Source organism: Sturnus vulgaris, chromosome 5 (genome assembly GCF_052056855.1).
Source record: "Sturnus vulgaris isolate bStuVul1 chromosome 5, bStuVul1.hap1, whole genome shotgun sequence".
In the NCBI taxonomy this organism is placed as follows: Eukaryota; Metazoa; Chordata; class Aves; order Passeriformes; family Sturnidae; genus Sturnus; species Sturnus vulgaris.
In genome coordinates this window covers 1,287,230-1,299,600 of record NC_142247.1, presented here as the reverse complement: position 1 = coordinate 1,299,600, position 12,371 = coordinate 1,287,230, and the positions used below count along the sequence as shown (strand labels likewise).

General features: G+C 42.6%; 1 protein-coding gene across 1 annotated transcript; it reads right to left on the bottom strand.

Moving 5' to 3' along the window:
* Positions 1 to 4,061: 4,061 nt before the first annotated feature.
* Positions 4,062 to 12,112, bottom strand: RERGL (RERG like). Its single transcript, XM_088164525.1, has 5 exons — positions 11,981 to 12,112; positions 11,840 to 11,896; positions 9,084 to 9,157; positions 7,398 to 7,537; positions 4,062 to 6,321 (listed from the first exon to the last, which is right to left on the bottom strand). The coding sequence occupies exons 1-5, from the start codon at positions 12,099 to 12,101 to the stop codon at positions 6,039 to 6,041; spliced, it is 675 nt and encodes a 224-aa protein (XP_088020651.1). The 5' UTR covers positions 12,102 to 12,112; the 3' UTR covers positions 4,062 to 6,038.
* Between the last annotated feature and the right edge of the window lie 259 nt (positions 12,113 to 12,371).

The window sequence follows — 12,371 nt, the reverse complement described above, 5'->3', positions numbered from 1 at the left end:
GGCAGAGAATTTGAAGAATAAGGCCTAGCTACATGCCAGCAAGAGACATTACTAATAATCTATTCTAGATTAGGATTTTTGTTTATTTTTTTTTTTTTTTTTTTGTATGCAGCCACCTCATTGCAAAGTAAAAAAATGCTCCCTTGATGATATCTCATGTGAAAGAAACTATGAAGCAATTTCTTCGATTTCTGTTATAGTTTACCAATTTAAATGTATAGGGGTGGGAAAAAGTGGAAAATAACATTTCAGCCTAGATACCCACTGAACCTTTTCTGTCAGCACATTGTCCTCCAACAACTTCTGCACCTGTGAGTGAAATTTGGAAGAGGAAGCAAAGTTTCAAAGTGCATTTTCTTTAAGATTATTGAAAAAAAGTCTCAGAATATAAGGCAGAAACCATGATTGGCACTTTTAGTAGGACAATTATCAGCATATATCAGCTGGGCCTCTTAATTCTGATTTTTGGGTGCTGCAGTGCTGTAACAGCTGGGGATGTGTTCAGAAAAGTGACCTCACCTCGGTGGCCTAAAGGAAACAACTCACTGAACAACTTTGTACAGTTAAACTTGCTATTTAATGAAATAATGTGAATTAGAGCCATTTGGTGCCAAATCCCCCCCATTGCAAAGAGAAGGACCTGAAACAGCAAATGAAGGTGCAGAGATTTCGTGCTGTCTGTTTGCAAGTAACGAGCTTGGCTCGTTCCATATGGCTGCTAATTGCCATCAGAATTAGTCACCAAGTGAGCTGATGGCTTTGCTCACAAACAAATTGCAGGAACATATTTTCCAAGTCAGGAAACAACCGATTATTTGAATGATGAGCTTGGAAGTCGGGAGACCTGCTTCAACTTCCCCCTCCACCTTAGGTTTTTGGAGTTACCACAGCCAAGCATTTCAAATATGACTTTGCTGCAGACTGCAGTGAAGCATCGAGGTCTGCTAGTTAGTTTTTAATGAGCTGGATTGGAAGCAGTGTGTGGCAGCACTCACTTCACTCTCCCTCAGCTCCATTTCCAGTTCATCCATTAATTTAAGTCGTGACAGTTGGATTTCAGGGAAGTTCAGCACGGATCAAATGTAATCCAGCACTCTGATCAATCATATGAAATAAATTCAGCATTAAACGACCCAGAGGCCATCTCAAGTGAGATGTTAATTGTCTCACCATAGGGACTCAATTGACTTTGTAAAGTAGGACAGATGGGCTCTGCAGTGCTGAGGATGAAGGACAAAATAACCAGCAAAGATCCCCAAGAGGCTGCATTTGGAACACGATTCATCTCACCTAACCTCAGAGATTCCCCAACCCTGATTGCCTTTAGGGCTGTGGAGACTTCAGTGCCTTTTGGAGAGTGACTCATCGACATGATCTGAGGCATCACCTTGATGAGGTGAATTGTTTTGGTGAAGTGAATTGTTTTGATGAAGAAGTGAATTGTTTTGGTGAAGTGAATTGTTTTGGTGAAGTGAATTGTTTTGATGAAGAAGTGAATTGTTTTGATGAAGAAGTGAATTGTTTTGGTGAAGTGAATTGTTTTGATGAAGAAATGAATTGTTTTGGTGAAGTGAATTATTTTGGTGAAGAAGTGAATTGTTTTGGTGAAGTGAATTGTTTTGGTGAATTGTTTTGGTGAAGTGAATTGTTTTGGTGAAGAAGTGAATTGTTTTGGTGAAGAAGTGAATTGTTTTGATGAAGAAGTGAATTGTTTTGGTGAAGAAGTGAATTGTTTTGATGATGAAGTGAATTGTTTTGGTGAAGTGAGTTGTTTTGGTAAAGTGAATTGTTTTGGTGAAGAAGTGAATTGTTTTGATGATGAAGTGAATTGTTTTGATGAAGAAGTGAATTGTTTTGGTGAAGAAGTGAATTGTTTTGGTGAAGAAGTGAATTGTTTTGGTGAAGAAGTGAATTGTTTGGTAGAAAGGCATATGGACAAGGGGGGAATCTAGAAGCAGATCTGGGCAAACCCAACCTCGGGGTCTTTTCGGGAAGTGACCTTGCTTATTTAAAGATTGAAGCAGTGAATCTGTTCTACAGCTTGCAGAAAAGAGAAGAAACACTCTTTTTTTTTTTCTGTAGAGTGGAAAGGTGGAAGCCAAACCTGCTCTCAGGCCAATAGCTGAGTCTGGAAACAGAATAGAAGCTTTGGAGCCCTTTTTGAGAATATTGATATGCATGGAGGGGATGCTAATAGGAAATATTTCAGTGCTTTGATGAGAGAGATGAACTTGATTTCAGTGAAACAGCTGAGCTCAGATGTGTCAGTCGTGAAAAAAACCCCAACACCTTCAGTTTTATTAATTAGGATCCTGTCCAATGAAGCCTATGAGATTAAACACACACAAAAAAAGAGAAAAAACTCGATTGCAAAATTGTACAGTATTGGAAGGCAGGAGGATTTCACCTGGACGTTGTGATCGGTGCTCTTGGATTTATTTATTAACAGGGAAGTTTCAGCAGAGCAGGGATGGAGTGTGAGGAAAACGCCACGAGAGGGAGATGTTGGAAGCAGGAAAGCTCTCGGGATTCTCAGCCTTACACAGCAAGTTAATTTTAAAGGCACTCCACAAAAGTTTGTTGAACTTTCTGGGAGCTTACAGCGTCTTTAAAAGCAAGTTTATTCTGGGAGGGATTTGTCTGGAATGCTAGAAATTGCTCTTTAGGGAGAAAAAAAAAAAAAAAAAAGCAAACCAAAACAAGCAAAACACACTGCAACCAAAAATCTGCGAGAAGCCTATTTAAAAAGTTTTCTTCATTAAAAATGAAATCTTCACCAAACACCACAATGCCTGCCGATTTCAGGTGGGATGTTGTAATTTCCGCTTTTTTATATTTATTTCAAGTGGTGAAATGCATTACAAAGTATAGCAGTGATGACACTTGACTGCTCAATATGAGCAGAGTGTACAAAGAGAACAGAGAGACATCACTCTTCTCCAATTATCTTGTTTGGGGTATGTAGCTCTCACTACTGTTAAGACATCTCCCTGGAAAAAAAATTTGGATATTTCTCAGAGTTCAGCAGTAATTAAATGCACATCTGAACTCCTAGCCAGTCTTGAAAAATGAATGCAGCAGTAAATGGCTCAAGTCATGTCAAATATACAGGGCTAAATGTGGATATTAATTATCTAACCAGAGGGACTCGATTTACTTTGTAAAGCAATTAAAAGAAGACAGAAATTTACAGTCTGTTTCTGAAAAAGAGTAATGCCTGTTTAAAAATAACTTTCTACCCAGAATAGTCTGCCTGTCACACATCACATCAATTGAGGGGGGGAAAAAGAATCCAAACTAACACAACAGAAGATTTTACAACACTTCTTCTTTATGGAAATGGCAAACCCAAGTTTTAAAACAAAATAAATTGACAGCTGGGTGCCCAGGTGCACTTTTAGGCATGTAAACAAAGCTTTTGGTCCTTTTGGTTTTCAAAAACTGCCTCAAGAGCACATCAGGACTTTGCCTCCCCTTGTTTTCATTTTTCATTCCCCAGGGGCATGGTAAGGATATGGAGAGGCCTGTCTTCCTGTGCACAGGAGGTAGAGGTTTCATGTTTTTCAACATATAATTTAATATTGCTTGAGATCATTCCAGTAGTCTCTCTCTTTTTTTTTTTTTTTTTTTGTTTTCTTTTTGTTTCTAAATCATCCAGCTTTTTCAGGAGAGCACATGGCCCAGATGACAGCTACTCTCTGTCCCAAAACTTCTTCCATACAGACAAAAAGACTATGGGCTGTACTGCAGGTCCCATCCATCTGAAAGCCCACATTCCCAGGAATATGAACAAAACTAATTGGCCTCTCTGTAGCTGTTTTGACTAATTTTTAAAGGATAAACCTTTTTTTTTTTTTTTTTTTTTTTTTTTTAAGGCACATGAGGGCTTCTTCACTGTGCCCAGCAAACACAGCCAGAGGTTTTCTTTAGTGCAAGTGGCTGATTCCCAGATTTACCTCCTCCAGTGTGAATTCCAGACCTGCACGGTGCTTCCCTTTCACAGGAGTCAAAACAAAAGTCTGTAGCTTTATTGTAAAGAGAAAACAAAAACCCCACATGAATACATCCATCTTATATCCAGTTTATTTAATACCAGAGCAGTAAATACAAATAGGAGTTCTGGACTGTGGCAATGCTAGAGTAAGATAAAGCTGAAATTAAAGCTGTTAATAATTTTGGAATTCTGTGCAGGCTGGGAAGCTGAGGGGTGTACATGAGCAATCTGCACGTTCAGGCTCATAGATATTGACCACACAGTGAAAATCCAATGCCCCTGATATTGCAGAGCAGCATCTGCAGGAAAACAAAGCTACCCTGTGCCTGCCAACTGAGAACTCTGTTCCAATATTTGTAGTCTTATAACAAGTGAGATAAACAGTAGATTTTGTTTTAAAGAAGAATGTGATCTTTGGTCAACACAGTAAAATGTGTTTAGTACTATTTTACAACCTTAGTGCTAACATTATATGGGTGAACACTCAAAAACTGAAAGAAACCTTTCTCGTTTCAATGCAGGTAACATTTCAGAGCAGAGGGAGGCTTCAACTCAGCATCCTACAAAGACTGCATCCCAACTGTCCCCTGGAGGGGGTAGGAGGCAGCAATTCACTCCAGATCACTCCCCTTCCATAATTTCTGTATGAGCACAGCACTTGCAAACACACTGGGCTAAGCCCTTATTTAGCTGTGCAGAGTAAGAGCTCTGAATGTCAGCTGACAGCATATTTACACCCATCTGATGTTTAATAGCCAGGGCTGAAAAGTGGAGCTGACAGTACTTGGTGCTCTCTCCAGAGGAATTTCAATTCCACAGCAATGAGGGGCTGGAAGGACATTGGTTATTAGGAAAAACACTCTCTGTGAGCACTGGTCTTACCAGCAGGCTGACCTTTAAATCCAGGCAGACATCCTAAAAAACTTGTGCTCTTTGCCAGTCCACGTGCTTTCCAAGCTTCTGCTGCCATCTGAGATTGAACAGTCACATCCACCTTACAGCCAGGGAAACTTTATTATTAAAGTTTACAAAAACTCTTCTGTGACAGGGATCAACCAGTCACATCCACCTTAGAGCCAGGGACACTTTTATTAAAGTTTACAAAAACTATTCTGGCACAGGGATCAACCAGGCCTTCTGCTGGCCCTTTCTGTAAAATTATTTCACTCAACAATGTCCTTACCAAAACAGTCCAGTGCTCAGTAACATTTCACTAACATTTCAGTTTTCACACTCCTCAACCCTCTCTACTTTCTTTCATCACTCATGAAATTAAAAAAAAAATATATATATATACTGAAACAGTACTGAGACAATACTGCTTTTTAATTCTCCTTCCCTACTTCTGGTGCCTCTGCAAGGCAGCTTTGCAGGTAAATACCTTTTGTACATCTGGTGTCTAAGCATTGAATTCGTATGAATTTCAGCAAGTGTAAGGCACACAAGGACCTGAGTTAAATACAAATACATTGCCACATGAAGCCACAGTATTTTGCTTTTCTTTAGTGCAACTGTCCTTGCACACACACACAAAAAAACCAAACAACAAACGACACAAAAAACCCAACTACTGACAATTCTGAAGTAAGATTTTGATCAGCAAGGCTGAGTTTACTGGATATTATGTGGCACTTAGGGACATGGTTTAGTGGTAGACTTGGTAGTGTTTGGTTAATGGCTGGATTTGATGATCTCAAGGGTCTTTTCCAATAGAAATGAATCTGTGAAATAACTGTTTATACTTCAGTTGCACCTAGAAGCTCTACCCAAGACCATGTTGGTGTTGAATAAACACAGACTAAACCTCTCCTGGTTTTTAATCTGGAGCAGTTTACACTTTAAGTGGCACAGCCCTAAACTGGAAATCTGTAGCAGAGCCTGAAATAGAAGTCAGGTCTCCTAAGTCTGGACCATGCTGTCTCCCACCTTTGGTTTCTACTGTCTTACTCCTCCAGGTATTGACCTTTGGAGGAAATTCTGTGAATCCCAAGAGCTGCCTCTGCTCCTTTATTTCAGCTTGTTCCAACCTCAGGCCTAACATCTCTTACACAGATTTCCTTCTCTTCCCAAACACATTGTTGATTAACTTGGCCATGGACTTGGAACCACTGGGTCTTCTCTTCTCCTTCACTTTGGAATTGGAAGTGATATTCCTGAGGACTTTGGTGAACATTGCCACAACTTCCTGATAGTGCTCTGCTGCAGACAGTTCACAGAATTGGCACTTGTTATCCATGGCCAGCTTCTGTCCTTCATCCCAGCCAACTTCCCTCATGTGGCATAAATCCTGTTTATTGCCAACCAAAAATATTGATGGCTCGACCATTCTGCAATGAAAAATGTTCCAGTTAAATGTATATACAATGCTGCATCACATGCTGTGCTATATTCACTGTGAAAAGTATGTATGTTCAGGATAGCAAAAAAAAAACTCCAAAAATGAACCAGCCAGCCCCCTCACCTTGCCAGGAAGAATTCAGGAAGTTTTCCATTTTTCCAGACTATTCTTTACCAGTAGATTTACATTTTATTTTCTCTACTCAAAGAATGAATGTATTTTTTTAATCCACTGCTTTTTTCCTGCTCTGTGCTGCTGAGTATATTGTCAGCACCTGGACTTCACTGAAGAAACAACCTGATCATTATCTCCATTTGCAGGTAACAGAACAGAGCCCAGGAGATACATCAGTGTCAGGGGCATAACTCAGAAGGAAACACAGGAAATCTAATTCCAAGCTTCTGCTAAAATTATTCCTGTCAGAAATTAACCTTAATTAAGCAAGGTCAGCAGTAAAACAGACAGAAAAACGGGGGTTTTACTCCATTTCTGATACAGGTGAAGGATTTCACTCTTTTGTTTAGAAAGCACCTCAGCTGATTGAGGCAGGAATAAATGCACACCCCCATCCACACTCACACCTGCAGTTCTGGTGATTCTTGTTTTTTTTAAAATACTTTCTTTCTTACCATGTGGTCACCCATGTGCACAAATGACTTTGGGGTCACAGCTAGAGGCAGCTGAGGAGATATTTGTGTTATTACTTTCCTTTAATGTGGGGAATGTTTTCCTCAGCCCCTGTGTTTGTGTATCTCCATTGGTAATTGAGTGGGAGAGTAAAAGCACAGACTGACTGTGCCAGGCTTCTTTACCTGTGTAAATCACAGCAGAAATCTTTATGGCAACCATTTAAATATTAGCTCTGCAAGAAATAAGAACAAAAATCTTGATGCACTTGGGTTTGGATACAGTAAAACCGATTGGAGTTTGCCACACATTGCTGTTGTTGCACTTTGATGCTGCTGGGTTTTAATTGTTACTAAGCTCACAAAATCCTTCTCAGCTTTTCTCTATTTTGCTGAGGGGGGGGGGGGAAAAAAAACCAATATAAATGATGCCACTTACTTTTTGCAGGCTGCTGTGTGAGCCTCTCTGAGGCTGTAGAGCAGGGCCTTGGCAAAGGCAAAGGAGGCTCTGTCGCTGATGTCGTAGACGATGATAAATCCATCAGCCCAGCGCAGCTCCTCGGCAAGGGACAGCTTCCCCTGCCAGCAGCAAAAACCTCACATGCACACGGGAAAGGAATGCTGCCCCTGCCCCTTCAGAGCCTCTTCTCTGCCACCGTGAACGTGAGAACACTGCAACTTCCCTGCCTAAAGGCATTTCCTAGCTCTAGCTGCTGTATTGAATTCGGGCTGGTGCTGCTCCAAAAGCCTTGTAAATAACCGGCATCAAAAATGGCATTTTGGATCGCTGGCAAGTTCATTAGGAAACATTTACACTTCATTTAAGAAGTGAAATTCCACAACCTACTTAATGTACTTAATATTCTGCAGGGTTAGATGAGAATGGAACATCCAGGAGCCATCAACATTTGTGTGTTTGTGGTTGTAGCTCTGGTTTGCCTGTTCCCAATACTCTGACTACAACCTTGACCATTTTCTTCATTTGTTTCCTTTCCTCTTTGAGTTGTCCAAGTTTCAAGCACTAATTACCCACGTGTTAAATTTCTGAGGAGCTAGGGAAAAAAAAATCTTCTTTTAATCTGCAGTTGAGTTTAATAAAACCAGTGAAGAAAGTCAATTGAGTTATACCAACCCTTGACTCTCTTCACACCAACAAACTGCCACACTTCTGATTCCCAGAAAGCAACATCTGCAAGGGAGAGTAATTTTAAAACTATTTAAAATTAACTTATCCCTGCACATGATTTGGCAGCAGCTAGCAAGACCATATGACCTAAAAATAGATAAAATACTGGAAGCTGATCAGAAAAAAAAACAACAAAAAAAAATTTTGCTAAATAACTAAAGTTAGGCCTTGTTCCTAAGGAAAAAAAAAAAAAAAACTAGTACAAGAGAGCTCATAGTGGCTGTTTCAGGATTCTCTGTGCCCTGGGACAGGCAATGCTGTTTGTATTAACACTGGTAAAGTTTTTACATCCCTGAATTGAAGTGTGGGCTCAGACTTTCAGTGGTTTGGTTTTCATTCCTTACCCCAGCTGCCCAAAAGGGAGCCTGGGGAGCCAGGGTGATCAGCACGTGTCACACAGCACCTAAGTTTATCTATTCCTGTAAACTAAATAAATTAAAACAAAACTTCATTTCAGAGTGGCTAAATCTTAATTGTCAAAGTGTACAAGCTGCATTCCTTGGGAAAGGAAATTGTCCTGTGAATGCAAACCTGACTTCCAGGCCTCTCTGCTTGGACCATTTGTGCAGCCATTTAATGAACTGTTTGCTTTATAAGCTAAATTTCATTTATTTAGGGTATTTGCATGTAATCCAGTAATTTATCTCTGTATTTACCTATGTAAAGCAAAAGTGATAATTATTTCTGTTAGTGTTAGTCTAAATTACAAATGCATTTCCAGAAAATGTCAGTAATGAAGGGTTTCTTTGGGGAAATGGAAAAGTAGTTCAGTTCAGAGTCCCAGCAACTATAAAATTTCACTCTTTAAAATACAAAACAAAACAAAAGAGCAGGCACAAATTCCAACAAGCAAAAGTTTGTAACCCCTTGACCCTTTTTACCATATCCAGAGGTAATGAAGAACAGCTTTTCTTTATCCTCCTCCTGTGAAATTCTTACCTGTGAGCAAGGGTCATAAATTTCCAGGTGTATCTGCCTCCCATCCAGGCACAAGTGCTTAGTGTAGATGCATTCTAACAGACAGATATTAGCCAAAGAAAACCAGTGTCACTGACTGGGAATGGCAGTGAAAAGAAAAGAAAATGCAACAGTGAAATTTGATAATACTGAGAATTGCTTTGAGTACTGGTTAGCTGATTGGTTTCTAAAGAATTGAGAAGTTTTTGTCTCTGATCTGATTTTTTGGGTTTTTTTTGTTTGTTTGGGGTTTTTTTTGCTGGTGAGGAAGGTTGTTGGGGGGATTTGTTTTGTGGTTTTGTTGTTGTAGTTGACTGGTAGTTTGACTTTTTCTCTGAACAGACACTGGAAACAAACCTATTTAATTTTACACCAATCAACCCCTTAGACAGATCAACACCACTGTGGTGTTCCCATCAAAGTCCTGGTGAATGAATATTTTCAGAGCCTGCTTTTTCTCTTCCAAAATAGAGACGAGGGGAATTCACAACTCTCACAATCAGCTAAATACTGATGATTATTCATCTTGATACCAGAACTCAGGATTATAAAAGTCAGCCAGACCATGTGCAGCTCTGATTCTGCACAGAAATCATTATTTAGCAATAATATTTATTTACCATGGCTTCTGGTGCTTCAAGATACCAGGCAGCATCAGACCAAGAGTATTTACAGGACCATGTCCTTAGGATCTAGTCCAAAAATATTTCTGTAGCATCTCAGATTTAGAATTCTCCACCAGCACTGGCAAGACTGGGAACTCTACTGCAGACACAGCATCACTGCTATTTTAAGCAGCAGGATGTTCTAAACAAGTGTAACTAGTTTTGGGTTGCCAGCAGGCTTTCTACACCATGGTTGGTCATTTTGGGAGCTACAGGGACAAGAATTGGTGTTGACACTACAGAAAACAGACTGAAAACTGGGTCATGAGGGATAGCTCTGTGGTCTCTGGAACTCAGCATCTTCATCTGATGATAAATTATCAGTCCCAAACATGTCAGGGTATAAAATCTACAGCTCCTTGCTTGTTTCCTTAATTAAACAAACTTTTAATTATTAGTTTGACTCCACTAATAATGGCATGATCTTTATTTCACCACCCCTATTACCACTTTCCTCATCTGTAGAAACAGTGCTAAACTTATCTTCCAAGAAATATTTTAAAAACAGAAATATTTTGGGGGTTTGAGATGCCTTTTACAGGGCATGCAGTGCTGGAGGCTGAGAACAGAACCTGGTTTTGGTTATAGGTGGCTTGGAATATGTTGAGTTTTTTTTCTTTCCATCCTGAGATTTGCTTTCTGAGAGTTTTATATTTTTTTTCTGTTTCCCACAGGAACACACACAGAGCACAGAGAGCACATAATTTCCATGTGGCAGCTTAGACCCAGAGCAGCCAGCTGGGACACAAACTGTGCTCAGTCTGTGTTTGTATAATAACAACTAATGGTAGAGAACACATGTGCAGTTGTAGCTCCTCCTTCAGAATAAATTCATTCGGATATATTCAATACAAATTCAGCTTAGAACTTTTTTTTTTTTTTCTCTTTGTTATTTACAGATCACTAGAAGCTACTCTGATTCCCGTGGGGGAGAAAACAAAAAGTGTGGAGAAAGTCCTTCCCTTTTAGCAGGGAGGTAGGTGACAATCTCTGTGTCCCGCTAAGTTTTGGGACTTCTGCCACATCCGCTGGGGTGGCAGCACTTCCAAAGTTATTTGTGTGCCAGCTGAGCAGTATTTCCCCCCGGGATGTAAAGGTCCAAGCCCTGCTTTGCCGCTTTCCAAGGCTTGGAAGTGCTTTAATGATGGGCACGAAATGTGACATTCTGTGCTGTGTACAGCAAACTTTCCACAAAGCCGCGGAGCCAGCGCGCTGCTGTTCACTCGCCTGACGCTGCCATTAAAAACTGGCATTAAAAGCTGGCATTAAAAGCTGCTTCCCCTCTCCCTGGAGCCGAGGGGGGATGCCCAGGAGAGGAGGTGTTGTTTTGGGGGTTTTCAGTCTATTCCTTTCCTCTCTCTCCCTCTTCTCTCTGACCACAACCCGCCCTGGTTCCCACTCACATCCCCGATCCCTCCCCTGCTTTGCGAGCCCCGGGCGATCTCTGCCCCGACAGCCGGGTTCCCTTTCCCCTCCCCAGGGCTTACACCGCACCTCTAACCCAGAGGAAACCCAAATCCCCCCGCAAAGTTCTGCCACGCCGCGGCTTTACTCAATTTCCCCATCAAATAAGTGCTGGAGGCGCCGCGTCCTGTTCTCCCCAGGGAACCCTCCATCCCTCTGTCCGTCTATCCCTCACCCCATCCATCCCTCCATCCGTCCCTCCATCCCTGCCTCGCTCCATCCATCCTTCCATCTCTGCCTCCCTTCATCCCTGCCTCTTTCCATCCCTGCATCCATCCCTCCCTCCCTGCTTCCCTCCATCCCTCCCTCCATCCCTGGTGCCATCCATCCATCCATCCATCCCCCCCATCCCTCTCTCCATCCCCCCATCCCTCGCTCCCTCCATCACTCCATCCATCCCTGGCTCTCTCTCTCCATCCATCCATCCATCCATCCATCCATCCATCCATCCATCCATCCCTCCCTCCCTCCCTCTCTCCCCCCCGCCCTCTCTCCATCCCCCCATCCCTCGCTCCCTCCATCCATCCCTCGCTCCATCCATCCATCCATCCATCCCTCCCTGGCTCCATCCCTCCCTGTCTCCCTCCCTGTCTCCATCCCGTCTCTCACCGGCGCTGGACGCGTACTCTCCGATGAATCTCCGTGTCAGGAACCTCACGGCCAGCGCTGCGGGACGGAAGCACAGCCGGGTTTAGGGGGGGTTCTCCTCCCTCCGCGCCAATCCCGAGGCATTCCCGGCTCGCCCCTTACCCGACTTGCCGGCCCCGCTGCCGCCCAGCACGGCCACCTTCACCTCGCCCATGGCTCCGCTCCGCCGCCGCTGCCGGCCCGCCTTTAAAGAGCCTCGGTGACACCGCCCCGCGTCCGGCATCCCTCCATCCATCCCTCCCTCATCCCTCCATCCCTCCCTCCCTCATCCCTCCATCCCTCCCTCCCTCATCCCTCCATCCCTCCCTCATCCCTCCATCCCCCCCTCATCCCTCCATCCATCCCTCCATCCATCCCTCCATCCATCCCTCCCTCATCCCTCCATCCATCCCTCCATCCATCCCTCCATCCATCCCTCCCTCATCCCTCCATCCATCCTTCATCCCTTATTCCTCATCCCTTATTCCTTATCCCGCCTCCTCCCGGCGCCGGG